Here is a 17,110-nt window from a genome sequence, read left to right as displayed (position 1 = left end):
TAACACTAGACCTCTAATTATAGTTAAAGACTGGGTATTTTCAGGACATCTATTACAGACATATTTTTAATACCCACAAAAAAGTGAGGGCAAACCTGGCTGGTCCTATTCCTTTACCAAGATAGGCAGGACTTGCTCTGTAGCATCAGTTATAGGAAATCAATGTTTTTTTTAGATATGAAAATGTCCATTTTAATTTATTTTTGTAATTATCTATGATAACACATTCCTTATTATTCTTATTTCCAATAAAATGGTTACAGCCTGTTCTTCATGCCATGATGGTTGGCATGTAGAGGAAAAACAGATACTTGAAAATCTTATATTTCTTTAATCAACAGCATCATCCCAATAAATTCTAATTTTGATGTATTAAAAAATACTTGTTATTCAGCTTACAGTTCCACACACATCTGGGAAGCAGTGTGAAGTAGGTTGACATGTATAGGCCAGACATTTCACTTCTTAAAGTCATGTTATTGCATGGTTAAGCCTATATTTGCATTAATTTGATACAAGCACTTACAGGTAAAAATAATCCCAAAATATAGGTCTAAAGATTATAATAACAAGCCTCTGGAAGGTTTTACCAGAGGAAAAATATTTTTTACCATCTATGGATGTTTGCCTCATTCAGCCATTTGGGATTTTATTAATAATCTTCTCATTACTGTATTCACCTTCTGATTTCTTATTTTTTATTTTAAGTAAGACAATTTCTGTGAAGACTTGACACTGAAATCAGAGATTTCATTACCCTGCAAAATATATCCACATTTTAAAGTATTTAAGAGGGTTAAACAAAATGCAAACATTTAATGCAACATTAAGCATGTGAAATAAAAACTTGATTGCCTAAAGCAAGCATGCTATGCTGTTACCCTGGTGACAGGTTAAAAAAGGATTGTGAGCTGAATGGCTGTATGATATGAAATTAAAATGTTTCACATTGAACAATCCAAAATGAATTGGGAAAGGTTAGAGCAGAGGAGAGAGAAATCAATTCTCCAATGGCAATGGTGAATGGAAGTGAAGTCTGAATAGGATTTGCCAGTGGGGTGCAACAGCTGCCAAATATCCTGCAGCCAAAGAATTACAATAATACTGATGAAGTGTGCAAGAGCTTTTGGAATCATTGCAGGGAACAGAGAAATACTCCTACAATAATGAGGCTATTCTGTGTCCCATCCCACTTTTGCAGTTGAATCAAAGGGAAAAGAAACGGTTGAAAATTGTAATACTCAGCAACAAAGGTATAAATGAATTACCTATCCCTTTAATCAGTATCTTGTATTTAACTACAGCCTCTGTGAACAGGAATGAAGTAAGCATGCTAAAGAATGGACAAATCCAGACACATACATGTGAAAGTATGCAGATAATATTGAATGAGAGACTTGCTTCCCATATATTTTGTTGACAACCTTTCTACAGCAACAGCATCCAGAATAAGCTGTACACTACACAAACAAACAGCAGGACACAACCAGTGCCTCAAGGAACTACACAACATCAGGTGCTGATGGTCGTGCTTATCTTTAATAATCCTGGAAATGAAATATCAGCAAAATCTCTCATGCGAATGCAATTACAGATGTATTTACTGAGCTTAGAGACCCCAAAAGTCAAGAAAAATGTTGCCCTTCCATAAAATTATCCTACACAACTTCATTTCTGCCCCTGGAAACTCCAAGTAAAATACACAGAGGAAGACAAAAGCATATCCTAAAAATACCTGCGAAATGACCAGGGAGCACATGGCAATTAGCACACACCTTGTCAGTTTTACGGTTTCACGCATACACATTTTACACACAGACAAATATTAAAGAACAGGTTTAGGAGGTGTAAACCTGCATGAGAGGAAATAATCGTTGGGCTTATGGAGGGGATCAAAGTAACTTAAATAGAGAGAAGTCTTATAAAGAGAGGATCTTGCATAAGAGGTCATAAGCAAAGCACAGATGAGAAAAGGGCCAGATGAACAACTAAAAAAAAGAACAGGAATTTGGCAGCACAATAGAAAACATTCACATGTCTATATTATGCAAATTCAAGTTTCAGCATTAAGTGAACAGTAGCTACAGAAGCTATAAAGCTATTACAGCAGATGCTGTTTTCCCAGAAGACATGGTGAAAATAAAAAATAAACATAGGGACTTAGCCAGGTCCATTTACTTCAGTGAAAGCCTTTCCCACCAGCAATCACCTCAGCAAGATGCGGGGATCTTCCCAAGAGATGTTCACTGAGATTCAAACCCTAAGTAATTATTATCTTCATAATGATTTCATAATGGTTAGCAACTCTAAAGGTTGAGCAAGTGTGGATTCCTGAGTACCTAGAACACATTTTTCCCTACAAATGACAGGGATGACAAGCTATGAAAACTTCCCATGACAGACTGCTCCGTTCCTGGAATAGATGTTTAGCAATCAAACAGAACAATGCCTGTGCTTTCAAACAACCAGAGAAATACCTTATATCACCTGTGTTTTCAATCTGATTGCATTAATTTAATCAAATCAAAGAAAAAAATACCATACATGCACTCTGTAGAGTCATAAATAATACCTTAACATCCCATTCCAACTTTTATATTTTCCATAGAAGTTCATTCCCAACTGGCACAAAAAATGCATGCTTCATATATTTGCAGCTACATTTTTGTTTCTAGCACATATAACCCTCTTTCTGGGATAAGCGACTGAACAACCAAGAAGGGTAAACAATACCAGATTTAAAAACATCTAAAATATTATATAGAGCATCTGGTTTTGCAGTTACTAAGCAAGATTACAAAAAAACCACAGTAATGACTTATGAGAGGTCAAAAGAACAACATTAGATAACAGCCAGAGAGACAAGAGGGTTACCACAACCAGAAAAGCTCATGGTAAACAAGGAATTCACATGAAAAAGGGAGACCAGGGTCTTAGTGCCTTGTGAGTCTGTGGCAAAAGAAGGGACCACACAGTGAATAATGGTGTGAAGCTGCAGTAGTTACACAAACATACCAAAGACTTTCAAAGGCCTAACAGTAAACCATGGGAAGAATGCTCGACTTGTTGAGCAGGGGACAGAACAGTAAGGACAAGGCAGTGTGGTTTTCATGAGCTAAGGATGACTGCATAACTCCAAAGTGAGGGAATGAAGAAAGCCACAAGTAGGGTGGACTTGATCAACCATACCAGTGAAAACAAAGCAGTTTATATAGAGGGTATCTGTAGGATAAAGGGAAGTATATATGCTTAGCTGCACTTGCAATAACTGTTCATGTTAATACCACAGTTCCACAGAAGAAATAAAAATTAAATTCACATAATACAATTTCTATAGCTCAGCAGTGCCTGCGCTGAAAGTAAGAACTCTTTCCCTTTCCAAAAGGCTAGTTCAGATGACTCCAATGAATTTTCCTGACATCATCTTCCTTCTTTTTAAAATTCATGTAACATAACCTTATTTTGTGCTGCTCCAGCAGTGCAGGAGAGTCAGAAAGCTCTGCTATTGGGCAGCTGACCATCCTTCCATATGGGGAAACCCTAGGCTGGCAAAGAGCTGGCTCTGTCCCAGATTCCAGCAGCGTAATAGGTGTAGTCTCTGTGAGAGCAAGGATGCCTGAGAGGTGTGGGACTCTACTGCTCTCTAAACAGTTCCCTCGCTGCCCTGTAATCAAGCAATGGCAAGGCAAACATGAATATAGCTGTACTGAATCAACCCAGACAGGAACCTAGAATAATTCATTAAAAATAAAGCTAAATAAATTGATTTCTGTTCTTGCCTTTCACTGCATTGGACCCCTGCATTTCAGAATTTTAAAACAAAAATGTAGCCCAGCTATTTCAGAACTTGACAAAAACTTGTTTGTATTTTAACTTTTCACTATACACTTTCTTTCCTGGGAAAATATTATTTTATGCTTAGAAAGCATAAGCCATTTTAGGACTCAAAATATTTCATACATGTTGATAAACAGGTATTTACAAAACCTCAATAGGGCAGCAAAGTATTAAGGCCATTTTGTCTTTTTGTAAACTGAGGCCAAATTCAACTGACTTCTCTAAGGTCCCACAAGAACAGTTTAACTCAAGACTCCCAATTCAGTCTTCTATATTAAACACACAAGCAAGAAAAACCTTTAGTTTTTTTTTTTTTTTCTTGCTAGCAATTTAAAACATTTTCCAGTGTGTTACCATCTTTTTGTATGTAGTATCAGGTAATGTGGGCATGCAGCCTCACTGCTTTTTTTCCAAGTCATAAATGATAAAAGGGTAAAACCCATAGAAAAATTAGGAAAATACACTTAGCAGCCAACACAAGCAACACATAGGAAGTGCTGTAGGCAATTGGGTTTAGAAGTATAAACATCACATTAGTAGACCCATGAGATAGCATGATGTAGCCACACCTGGAGAGACACTCTCCTATTCCCCTCCCAACCCACTAATGAAAACAAGTCTGAAGCCAAAATGTGAAGATTCAACTGTACAACATCATTTCTGGTCTCAAAGGCTAACTACATCAAACAGACATAAAATAAGCTGGATTCACTTCAGCCAAAATATGTTTCCACTTGAAACAAGATCAAGTTCTGTCTAGAAGACCTTGGGGTTTTACTAGATGCTGTAAATCTGTTCAGCAGCTGTGGGTGGCACCAGTTTCACAATAAAGTGGACGATGGAGTAAGTAGGAAAAGTCCTAGGTAAAATAACTAAAAGCTGAACAATGAAACAATCATTAATCATCCATGGCTCTTTCCTGTAGGAAATATGTGCCCCTATTATCTGGATATCACAGTGAAATATTCACATTAGTATGTGGCTCACAAAATACAGAACATTTTCATTAGCAAATCATCTTTAAATAAATACTTGAAAAAACACCCCAACTAGGAAGAATCCCAAAAAACAAAACCATCCCACATCCAATTTTTCCCAAGAAAATGGGTTAAATAAAAAACAGTTAAATTAAAACTTAAAAAAAACACACACAGAAAATGCTCTAAATACTTGACTGCATCAGAAAAGTAAATGCCTATGTTCCTATAACTCTGAGCATGCATGGATCTCCAACAGCTGTTCTAGCTAAAGCCTGGCAAGTTAGTTCTAGGAGACTGTTGATGAGGCATGGGGCACTATATAACAACACAGACAGTGGAAACTCACTGGTGGGTGCTCCACCCAAATCGTAACACACTTTTTCGGGCACAGGAAAGGCAAACCAGCCTTGGGCTTGTGACCTGCACTAACCTCAACACCAGCCAACCAACTGCAATGAAAACTGCCGCTACAGAGGTCAGGTTGGCTGAAACTAGCTGAAGGAAGTTGGGTGCCAAAGGTGGAAACAGCTTGCTGGTCATCAGAATATGTTTCAGCAAGAACCTTACAGCTGATTATTTAGTCACTCAGGGGACTGCAAAATACATATTTCCCAGTCACACCCCAGAAAACATCATCAGTTATAATGAAATCTCCCTTATGAGGCTGCTACTAATTTGACTTGTGGAAAAGAGCTGAGGCTCACCTCTGACTCCCTTTTATGAGCTCACATCTTCCTCCTTGCTACACATTCCCACTCTTGTAGATCTTCCAGAATAATTTCATTTGTCAGAAGTAACCTGCTTCTGACAAAGATCCGAAGTAAACTATTATTAGTTTCTATGCTAACATAGGTCATTTTTGCAGAACCAGAGTGGAATGCAACTACACACAAAATCACACCTCCATGCCTGGGGAGGAGAAGGAAAGACAGAGAGCAAGGGAGGAGCAGCCTGGAACAAGATTCCTTAATCTGGCTCTGCTGCACTTCATCTGATTACAGTCCTAGCAACCAAGAGTGAAAGCTGGAGTTTCTGTGAAGAGCTCCAAGCATGGTACTTTCTGTCTATCTGACCAGAATAACAGTCCTGATCATGGGCTGAATAAATCACAGGGAAAAAATGGAAAATAAAATACCCCTGCAGTTGTGAAAAGAATGCATATTATAAATATGACTCCCAAAAGGGAAAAGAAAACAAATTAAAAGCAAAGATAAGCATTTAACTCTAGTTTAGCAGAAAACTATCTGTTTAACAGCTGTAACGATTTTAAAGAAATAATGTATGATTTCAAAATACTGCTCTTCAGTAGTTTTTTGCACAAGACTTGCTCAATTGCTTTCAGTGCAGATAAAAAAAATGCTGTCAACATAAATAGTGCCGGAGAGCTGAAATTCTGTAGGCGATGATCAATGTATCAATATACTTGTCCAAGTGTCACAGATCAGCTTTAGAGCATGCAGTCTGTCTAGTCTGCTCACATCCTCCAACACTGATTTAAAACAGACTAACTCCAAATGCCCAATTCTGCCATAGTGAAGATTGTACCCAAGATCACAACTGGCCTTTTGCATTCGTTATAGCATAGGTTCCTACTCTGAACTTTTTGTTTACAAGTATTTTTCAAACAGAGTGCAGTCTTGTGAATAAAGTTGTGCTTTTTCTCTGGCCACAACCCTACTCATTAAAAAATACCCACAATATGGAACACCTTCAAAAACAAGTGAGATGCAGTTTGGTTAAGTTAAGGACATGGTGAAGAATCCTTGATGGGACTATAGTAACTCATATGCTCCACAGTGCTCAGTCCCCTCTAGAGGGAGTCCACTAACTGCTCTAAGGAATGAAGAACATTGTCCAAGACACTGCACAATCCTTCGACCTCATTCTGCCTTTGCTTCTTTCCTTTTTCCTTAGAACAAGCTGTATGATTCTGGGGACGGGGTGTCATTATCAGGTTTGGTTTCTTCAGAAGTTACTCACCAGTAAGCATTTTTGCATTAGCTCATCCTTACTTGGCCTCAAACAGGCAGCTTTGCTATCATGAAAGCAAGTAGATCTAACAGTATGTATTGAAACCATGAGACATTCAATAAGAACCACACTCAGTCACCACTTGGAGAAAATGGTAATGCCTGACTTCTGAAGGATTCATAAGTACATGCCATCATGGCAAAAGAAAGTGATTCTTCTGTAATGAAAAGATTTCTTAGCTTCACCATTTAAAATCTGAAAAATCTTACCTTAATCTAGTTTTACAGATGTGTGTTTTTTTCATGCGACCAGACTCTGCTGCCTTCTCTTCCCATGGTGGAAGAACATCTGTGACTGAGTTTGACTAGCACTCCAAAAATGAGCTAACTTTTTTTCAAAGCAGGAGTATATTTGTTTCCCTAACACTGCAGAGAAAGAAATGAGTGACCATGTCTGATTGCTGAATGCCATACTACATTTACATCTCTGTTATCTCAGTCAGAATAGTCATATGTGTCTTTTCTATTAAGATACACAGACACCTAGTACTGAAAAAGTACTTGCAAAAGAAAAAGAAAACATTAAAAGACTGTTCAAAACATGGATCCCTTTCTTTTCTTTTTAGCTAGTTGGAGCAATTTACAGGGAAGAGAAAAAAAAATCAAAAATCAGAGCAGAGAATGAAATAGCAGCTTGACCATCACTGCCTAAATTAACAATCCTTATTCTAAGTACAAAGTAATCCATCACTTCTCTGTAGCAGTACCAGACTACTTAACTTCCTATGCTGGCCAGTAAAAAACTACTATCAAGGCTCCTCCTCATTTTCCTTGATTCCTCTTTTTTTAGGTAAGAGTGGCATTTGAGTGTCTGTTCTTCTCCTTATGCCATTCACTATGGAGGATATAACTTGTAGAAGGAAACAAAAGGTGCTTTACTTTCCCCTATAGATGCATAAGGCAAGCAATGACCCAGCCCTGCATATGCTATACATTACAAAGCTGTTATGCTTGCCCTAAGTGTCTCTTTCTTTTTCTTTAATACCATATGGTACTAATTATCTTTGTGGGTACAAATAAAAATAAAGACTTCTTGAAACCACATTTGATTTATTCCTGACCACTGAAAAATCAGTAATAGAATACACTGTCAAACCACTGGCATGGAACGTGAATGTCTATCCTGCACTATGACTTCCCTCACATACAAACATATATGCAACTACATTACAAAACATGAGGCAAGGAGAGTTATGCTGAAGTCAGAATTCCCTGTATGTGACCACTGCTAACACCAACTACACAAACAAGCTTCATAAATTCAGTTAATTCTAACAGAAGGTCTCAAGGCACTGACAGGGATGGGCCGGAGGACAAGAAAAGCTAGATATCTGAGAGGAAAAAAGCATACTGTTCAAAAAAGCCAAAGAAGTGAATTAGCATTTTGACATGGTCTACTGCAGTGGCTGAACAATTAACAGTACTGCCTAGGTTACTGGTAGCTACAATTCAAAAAAAAAAAATGGAGGAGTGGGAGAATAAAAGCACAAAAATCCCTATACTTAAAGCAAGGTGTTGACTCTTCCATCAATTACCTTCCAGCTTTACAGTCTGAAAGTGTTTTCAGAATTAAGTCTTTAAACTATTAAGGTTCTTCATCAAGGTAGCAAATTACTCACAAATCTACAATAGTTTAAAGCCCTGTAGCTGAATATTCGTATTATGCCAAAGTGCTTAGATTGCTTCAAATGGGCACATGGGAAATTTGTGATGCTCAATTTGTGGTTAGTTACTAATGCAGCAACATTTTGCATTAATGAAACTCCTGATGTGCATTAATTACTGTACTGGCTTGTAGCACATTTTTGTGCCTATTAGTTTGCTAATACTTAGAATTAAAATAATCATGTATGACTTGTGCGAGTAGGGAAATGTAAGCAACAGCTCATTTGAATTTAGAATAAACAGACTATATTAAGAAACCGTGCAGTTTATCACCAGTTATTCTTGTGCATGAGAAGATGCCATTAATGAAATGCATCAGCACATCTGAATTCCTAGAAATGAACTTACCTTGGAATCCCTAAAAATCGCTGTGATCTCAGTTGTTCAGCCACGTACAAAGATGCTGCTGTTGCCAGTAGTTGTCTTCTTTCAAAATCTGTCAACTCGTGTCCTAGTTTTCAGAAAGAAGTTTAAAAAAAATTTTGATGCCACAGACCAACACAGACACAAAACCTAACAACTACCAGTAAAGACACTGCTGAGCCCTTACACATGAAAGCTTTTTTTTTTCCCTCTAAATTAGGATGAGGCGTAGCATAGCAGACGCTCTGAGTTTCAGAGTTTAAATTGCATGTTTTCATACAAATCAGCCCAACTGTTAACACTGGTATCTCTGTTAAAAACAGTTTGACAACTGAAAGAAAAGAAACTGAATGATGCTGCAGCATCTTGTTTTCGTTACTGAAATGTCACTGGTTGACATATTGTGCCTCATGCTGGTAAGGAATCCATCTGTACATTAGAACTTACTCAAAATATAGAACACTCTCGGTACTTTATCTGAGGCAAAGACTACAGATCTTTCAAACAAAAGAGACAGCACAACAGTATAAACCCAAAAAATAAATGGGGATAAGGCTTCTTGTCAGCCCTGGGTTGTTTAGTGTTATTTATGTAATCATCAGTTCACAACTAATGGAGTCAAAGTCATGTTTGACACTTCAGAAGCAGAAAGCGGCTCAAAGCAGTCTATAATCCTAAGGCAGGCAACCTAGAAAATATTTGTCAAAAAGATACAACCAGGGTGACAGGAAGCAGGTTTTCTCCCAGTCTGGTCATGTTCCAGAAAGTGAAGGTTAAATAGAGATTCAATTGTCCATTCAACAGGCTAAAAGAGCACAGTAAGAGAACTCTGCCCTCCCCATCTTTAGGTCAGAAATCACACAACACAGATTTGGTATGAAACGATGGCAAATAGGTGGCCAAGAATGATGTGAGATTCCAGAGAAGGGCCTCCAAGATGAGTAGAGAAATAGAGCACCTCTCCTATGAGGAACGGCTAAGAGAACTGGGATTGCTCAGCCTGGAAAAGAGAAGGCTTCAGGGTGATGTAACTGCATATGTCCAGTACCTGAACGGTGCCTGCCAGAAAGATGGAGAGAGAATATTTACAAAAGCATGTAGTTGAAGAACAAGGACAATTAATTAACATTATTTAATTCAAATGAAAAGTGTTTAGATTAGACATTAGGAAGAAATCCTTTAGTGGTGAGGCACTGGAACAGGTTGTCTGGGCATGAATGCCCCATCCCTGGAAGTCCTAAGGCCAAGATGGATGGAGCACTGAGCAATCTGGTCTAGCAGAAGGTATTCCTGCCCATGGCAGGGGATTGGAACCAGGTGATTTTTAAGGTCCCTTGAAACCCAAGCCACTCTATAATTCTGTGAGAGAGAACAAAAAGTAGTCGGTCTATACGGCAGGACGTTAAAATTGATACAAAACAGGACAAGAACTGCAAAGCAGAATTGTCATGAAGAAAAGAGGCAAACTTTATTCATTAGAAAGATTTTGCACAAGTGAAAGCAAGGGCATTTCACAAGGAAGAGAGGAGGATTACACAATAAAGTTAAAGAACTGAAAGACTTTGCTGAACTCAGTTACAACACAGCTCTCAAAAAGTGCTTTATGTGTACGTATCACAGCAAATGCCATCATCCAGAAGTAGTATAGATTTCACATGAGAAGATGGGGGAAGAGCTTCAGAAGGCCCTATCTCCACGAGGAACTCTGTCCAGGGGGACACATTTGCTTCCAGTCCTGCAGCAGATAAACAGTTACACAGATCCCTTCTACACCTCCACCCTCCCATGGCCTCAGTGCTATGTAATGTAAATTCACATTGGTTACTAGCCAGTGACAATTTCTATCAGCAGAATAAAATAAGACTAATGAGATCCTGAAGAAAATCTAGAATGGAGATTGCTGTAAAGGATTGGAGAAGACTCTACAGCAACAAAGCCACAATTTCAAAACAGGATGTCTTCTGCACAGAACCCATAGTTCCACTGGGCATAGTAAACAAGGTTGGGTAAAGAGGCTATTTAGAGTCCACCTCAGAAGTGTAATCATGCCACAGTGATGGGAATACATTCATTAAAGTCCAGCTAACAGTACAAAGAAGTTGTCACAGGCCAAAAAATGTAAATTTAAAAATAACAAAACTCAGAAAATCTGCATCAATCTCTTTTAATTTAGTCTGTATTAGCATATTCTGGCTGAATATTACTGCAAGTTCCTTTGCTCAGTGTTTATTTTTTTTTATCTGCCTTGAAATGGAAACTGTCTTCACTTCAACAAACACATGCAGAAATACAAATGCTGAAAGGTTTAGAACCTGGCTTCAGAAACCAACTCGATCTTTCCTTTGCCAGTTACTAGAAAAACTGATTGCAAGGCAAAATTCAAAAAGCACTGAACTTTTGTACTATTTGTACATATACACACACATATGTGTGTATATATAAGCCTTATGTAATTATACATTGCAATAACATCAATTATCTGGATCTGAAATGTGCCAATTTTCCCATTGCTTACACACAGTGAAGAAATTTAGATCACTTTTTCAAAACACTGAATCTAAAACTGATTACTTGTTTATATGCCCCAGCTAAAGGCACATCAGGAATCTGCCCTAAAGCCTTTGCCTTTCAGTCCCCCTGCCCAACACTCATGACAAGACTGTGTGACCAAAACTGCATCTTCCCACCTGCTCCAACATACACTGTTAGAACCAACTTAAATAAAGGAACAAGGTAAAACTAGAAAGGTCCCATTTCAAAAGTGTTATTGCATAGTCTCAGTCTTAGATGAAGTAACTGCTTTTGAGCTTGCTGTGCCACAAAAACTACTTTCTTCCCGTATCTTGAATAAAAATCTAACTTCAAACAGCAAACAAAGGTCAATAAATTGAAACAGGTTAACTGATCAAGATCACATTCGCTTCATCACTGCCAACATGAAAAAAATATTTATGCCTTTGTCACTATTTACGCCAGCTGTGGCAAGGAGAAAACCAGTTATGACTGTAGTATCCAATGTAGGATTTCTGGGAGAGAATGGAAACTGTTAACAGGAACATAGCAAAATTAGGTTTTGGTGTCTGGCAATACACATACAACCCTACCACAAAATGTCCTTTGCATAACTTTGGAGGCACGCCTCAGAAGTTTGATTAAAGGCTGCTTCCTAAGGATGGCAATTTACTTTTATTATGCAGGACAGACTGCTTGTCAATACTGCCCTGAACTCCAGTCCCATCTCCCTTGCTGTCTGCTTTTGCTCTGCTGCTAGCTCAGATGAATTCTAAACAGTTTTGAAGTCAAACTTACAATTACATTACTATATTTGGAAATACACCAACGTTCCAGATAGTAATACCTTTAATACCTTTGTTTCCCATCAAGTATTATTTCCCTTCAGAAGCTACTCCTCAGGATTTCAGTTGGGTGTCTTGAGGAATAAGTTAATATTCACCATCAATAAAGATGTAACAACAGAGTCCTTCACATTCACCATACAGACTGATTTGAAGAGTAACAAAGCTACCTCTGGAGCAGTTGTCCAAGTGCTTCCTTGAAAGAGAGTGAAATGAGTAAATAGCAAATGTCCCCCAACTTCCAACATAGGCAGTTACACCATTGCTCTTCCCTGCTCTCATCCTTGCAGACTCCTGGCTTACACAGAAGCTTCACCTCCACAATAAAACATGAAACTGGCAGCTCCCAAGTCTGTTTAACCTGGGGTAAACTTCTGCATTATCACTGAATTATCAGCTGAATTAGATAAGGCAAATGCAAAACAGGAAGAATGATTATAAAATTAAGTCCCAACTAAAGCGGTGGAAGCAGTGTTGTTCATATTATTTAAAACTAGACTGCACACATCTATTACCAAATGGCAGAACCCTGGTCGGAAGGAAGAGAAGAAAAAAGCATTTCTCTCTCATTTCCCTGATGTTATGATTGCTTAAATCAATATTATCCCAGTATCCCCCAAGCTGAGTCAAAAAGGTTCATGCAATTACTTTACATAACCAACTTCAAATTAAATTACATAAAGGTCATTTTTCCCATAACAGTCTCATTTGCATTTTGTCCTAGAAACGTGTTTCCTACTATCAATTACAGGGGAAAAAACAAAACAAAACAAACAAACCCTGGTTATGTGCCCCAGTAAGTTACTTAATACTTGAAGAGTGACTGTTTTCTGAGCGGGAAGAATAAAAATTAAAAGCATAATGGGAAAGATTAAAAGTGCAATTCAGATCACCACCAATGTACACAATGTTTACAACGTTCCTAGGTTCTGTTTTATCTCAAGTTTTTCCTGTTGGATTTTGAAGTTAGTCATTACAGATGGCACATATACCAAGTAGGCTGAGGCAGAAAACAAAATTCAGTGTCATAAATATTAGATTCCAGTGCAGAAGAAATGAATGGCATTAGCAGCAAGCACCTCCCATGTTCTAATAGTGACAGACAGGGGAAGCTGCATTCCCCCTCCTACTAATGGCAAAAGCCTCCAGACTTAAATTTAAAAGTCATATTTGCAGTCCCAATTCACCTACAAAGCACTTTCACTCAGAATCATGGAATGACTGAATCCAAAGGGACCTTGAAAGGCCCTGAGTTTATTCAGCATGTCCCCCTCCCTAGGAAGCAATCTCAACATCAAATTCAGAGTAGGTTGCTCAGAGGTTTGTGCAGTGACACCTTTAAAATCCCCAATTCATGACCCCTGGCTCTTGTTGTGCAGCTGTGCAACTCATTGAAGAGCCTCGCTTCATATGCTTGGGAACCCCCTCCGAGGTTCTAGAAGGCTGTCCTTAGGTCACCCTAAGCTTTCCTGCTTTCCAGGCAAAACAAGACTGGTTCTCCCAGCTTCTCCCTACAGGTCATCTGCTCCAACCCCATCACCACCATTATGGCTCTTCACTAGACTTACTCATGTTTATTGTCATATTTCTTACATGCATGAGGGGGTTAAAACTGGACACAGTATTCCAGAGATGGTTTAATAAGTGTTAAGCAGGGTAATCATTTTATCCAACATAATTATGATAAACACAATATATCTAAAAGCCTTCACCTCATACACAGTCTCTGGAGTCAATATGCCATTTCAGAAGAGAAGTGTTTCCTCTTTATTCCTTTATGTATTAGAAATATAAAGAAATTCTGTTCTTCCTCTCCATTCAGATGAGGTAAACATGCTAGAAGAGGGAAAGTAAATTACTCCTTTTCTTTTTTTTTTTTCCCTCATGTATTTTGGGATGACTTCTGTGATAATCTTTTGGAAAATGCCCATCTTTCATTGGCACAGGATGTATCTCCCAAAGAGAGTGACTGATTTCAGACATCCTTTAATAACCAGAAATAGTGGAACATCTAGGAGAAGAAAATCTCAATATTTAAATAAAAAACTAGGAAAATATAAACTGTGAAACAGACCAAACTGCAATGACTAATCCCATGAATGGGGTACTAACCTAAAGATCCTTTATCTTTTGTCCAAGACTCTTCTTGGATCTTTGTGAAAACAGAGATACACTGTCTGTTCCTATAAAATAGGGATAATACAAAGTAAATTTCCTTCTCATCAGGCAGACTAGAAAGTACAGAGGCTCCAGGTTGTTTGGAGGCTGTAGAAGACCAGTGCATCTGACTCCTGCATGCCTGGCAGACATTTTATTCTGTAAGCAAAATGCTTGGAGGCTACTCTAAGACCGGTGCCACCTGACCTAATCAGTGTTCCTGCACCCACCCTCAGATCCACACCTCCCAAAACACGCATGGGTGCTCAGAGCAACAACCCACTCCAGCTCACCTACTGCCAGCCAGCCATCCCTCACACGGATAAAAAAGGGCACGACAGCAGCTGCTTTCCCACACTAATCATACTCTGCACAAGGTTACTTTCAGCACAGCTAGTATTTTAAAATAACTTGCAATAAACAAACTACTTCTGGTAGTCAATGTTTACTTAAAGATGGGAAGCAAGAGTTAAACTCTAATTATGAAAATTACTAAACATGCCCATTCTACATGTAATTTGAAGAGAGCCTCACCTAGGTTAATGGAAAAGTAGCCAAGATACATCTAGTAATTCATTTTTTCTTAACTTAGAGCAAAGGTCTTCTAATAAAGGATTATAATGGAACTCATAAAAATCAGACTGGAAAACAGAGAATCTCTTTACTCTTAAGACTCAATATTTATACTTGAAGAAAAATGCACTTACAAAATGGGCCAGTACTTCATGCAGTCACCAGAGAGAACACAGCTGAGATTCATTACTTATCACCAGTGTAGATCACTACAACTGTAGTGGCAATTGTGCAGGTTACAAAAGAAACACAATGGATTGTGCTTGAACATTAATATTACACACATCTCTATTGAAATTTTTTTATTTCTTAAGTTTCCCAAGTTTAAAACACTTCTAGTATGGATTTCTACTGTTAACAGCAACACATATTTTTACATATTTCCAGATCTGTGTTGGCTACACATTGCTCTAATTTTTCAGATTGTCACAGTGGTTTTTTACAGCTATTCATCTTCTATAAGCAATCATAAGATATATGAAGCTACTTAATTTTCAAATCCTCCTAGCAAATTTACCCTGGGTATTTATATTAAAAAGTTAATTTAAGTGATTAAAGAAATTACATATACATTAATTTTTGTCTTTGCTTCTCTTGTTGAGCTTCTACCTGTCATCTGCCCACCATCCTTGCTTGCCTTCAACAGTTCCCATTTGAGACCTTGGATTTGTAGAAATATTTTTTAATGGGTACTTAAATTATCCTCAAGTTCAAGTCATCAATTTTTTTTAAGCATGAGGGTTTTGATCCAGTGCAAACTACATCATTAAAAGGGCTCTCAGTTTCTTTGGTGAGCTTTTAATCGCTACTCACAAGTAACTATTCTTGAACTGAAGTCAATGCCATCATATATTTCTTTATCTATAATTAAGAAGGCTAATGTGTGCTTGTGTTAGATACATGGAAGGAGATGAGCAAGACTTTTCATACAGCAGGAAAAAAGCCTATGAATTTCACATGTGCCAATCATTAGTTTATATTATGAAGTGTCACAGTACCTGTTCTTGTGTCTTCTGGTGTCCAGAACAAAAGCATATCTTCAAGAATCTGTTAATACAATACTGCTGTTTGATTTATGTTTTTATTGTTCCCAGTTATGTGCCAGGGGAGCCAGCCTTCTTACAATATGGTACTGGGACTCTAACATCTTGCTTCCTTGCCTTCCTCCTCCATTCCCAGTCTGCCAGTCACTTTGCACATCTGCGGATGTTCACCAGATTCCTTCAAGAGCTAAGTCAACCCTGGAACTTACAAAAAAGCTACCCCAACAAAAGCAGCAACAGTAAAAAAAAAAAAAAAAAAAAAAAAAAAAGGCAAGTTTCATGGTGGTTTAGAGATCTGGATCTACTCAGGAAAATGACTGAATAGTGCCGGAAACATCGGAGAGACAAGACAGGAGATTCTGTATTCCACTGTCAGGGAAGGGAGAGAGACCAGCTACAGCAGCACCAAGCCTTCGAGAGCAGACAAGCAGAGTACCCTGGAATCTCTGCTGGATGAAAGCCAGCTGGGTCACCCAAAGATTAGCTAAGTACCCCCTAGCAAAAACAACAAAGGAACTTTTCAGCTCAAAGCACTGCAAGCCCACTGCCACTCAAGGTGGCTAACACCTGTTCCTGTAGTCTCAGTCAGGAGCCAGGAACAAGCAGGATGCATTAATCCCACATGTAGGACTGTATCACTCACAGAGTTGTCAATTACATCACAATGCCAAGTAGTTCTGGTGCAAAGAATAGTCATCCACACACTCACACACTGAGTCCTGAGGTAAGAAAAATCTGTTCTGCTCCTTAATGAGACTAGAATTTGGCAAGGTGCCAGTCATGTCCAGTGACTGCCAATCTGGCAGTGCTGCCTCCAAAGTGAGATGAGGATTCTGCCACATTGGATTAATGATGAATGGGAGAAAAGGAATCTCCACGGGATTCATAAAGGACCCATGAATGATGAACTATAAATACTGTCTTTTTTTTAATAAGAAAGATGTTCTGCCTGGTGAATGCCAGCTGAGGTGAGAGACCTATATGGAAGAACTGAGTCTCAGACCACACAGGTTAAGAAAGCATCTACAGCAGATTGGCTAAGAGAGAAGACAAGCTTTTAAAACCCAATCTTTGTGAAAGGAAACCAATCTATTTGTTCTCTCACA

At 38.3% G+C, this 17,110-nt stretch overlaps 1 protein-coding gene across 10 annotated transcripts in view; it reads right to left on the bottom strand.

Moving 5' to 3' along the window:
- PCCA (propionyl-CoA carboxylase subunit alpha) overlaps positions 1–17,110 on the bottom strand; it is a 270,129-nt gene that overhangs the window by 118,619 nt on the left and 134,400 nt on the right. For all 10 annotated transcript variants that reach the window (XM_068182524.1, XM_068182532.1, XM_068182527.1 and 7 more), the window contains one exon: positions 8,861–8,963. In XM_068182524.1, the coding sequence (XP_068038625.1) occupies positions 8,861–8,963 (103 nt within the window). The remainder of the gene's footprint in view (positions 1–8,860; positions 8,964–17,110) is intronic.

Source organism: Anomalospiza imberbis, chromosome 2, assembly GCF_031753505.1.
Source record: "Anomalospiza imberbis isolate Cuckoo-Finch-1a 21T00152 chromosome 2, ASM3175350v1, whole genome shotgun sequence".
In the NCBI taxonomy this organism is placed as follows: domain Eukaryota; kingdom Metazoa; phylum Chordata; class Aves; order Passeriformes; family Viduidae; genus Anomalospiza; species Anomalospiza imberbis.
The sequence above is the reverse complement of the archived record's forward strand: the minus strand, read 5'-3'. Positions and strand labels throughout refer to the sequence as shown.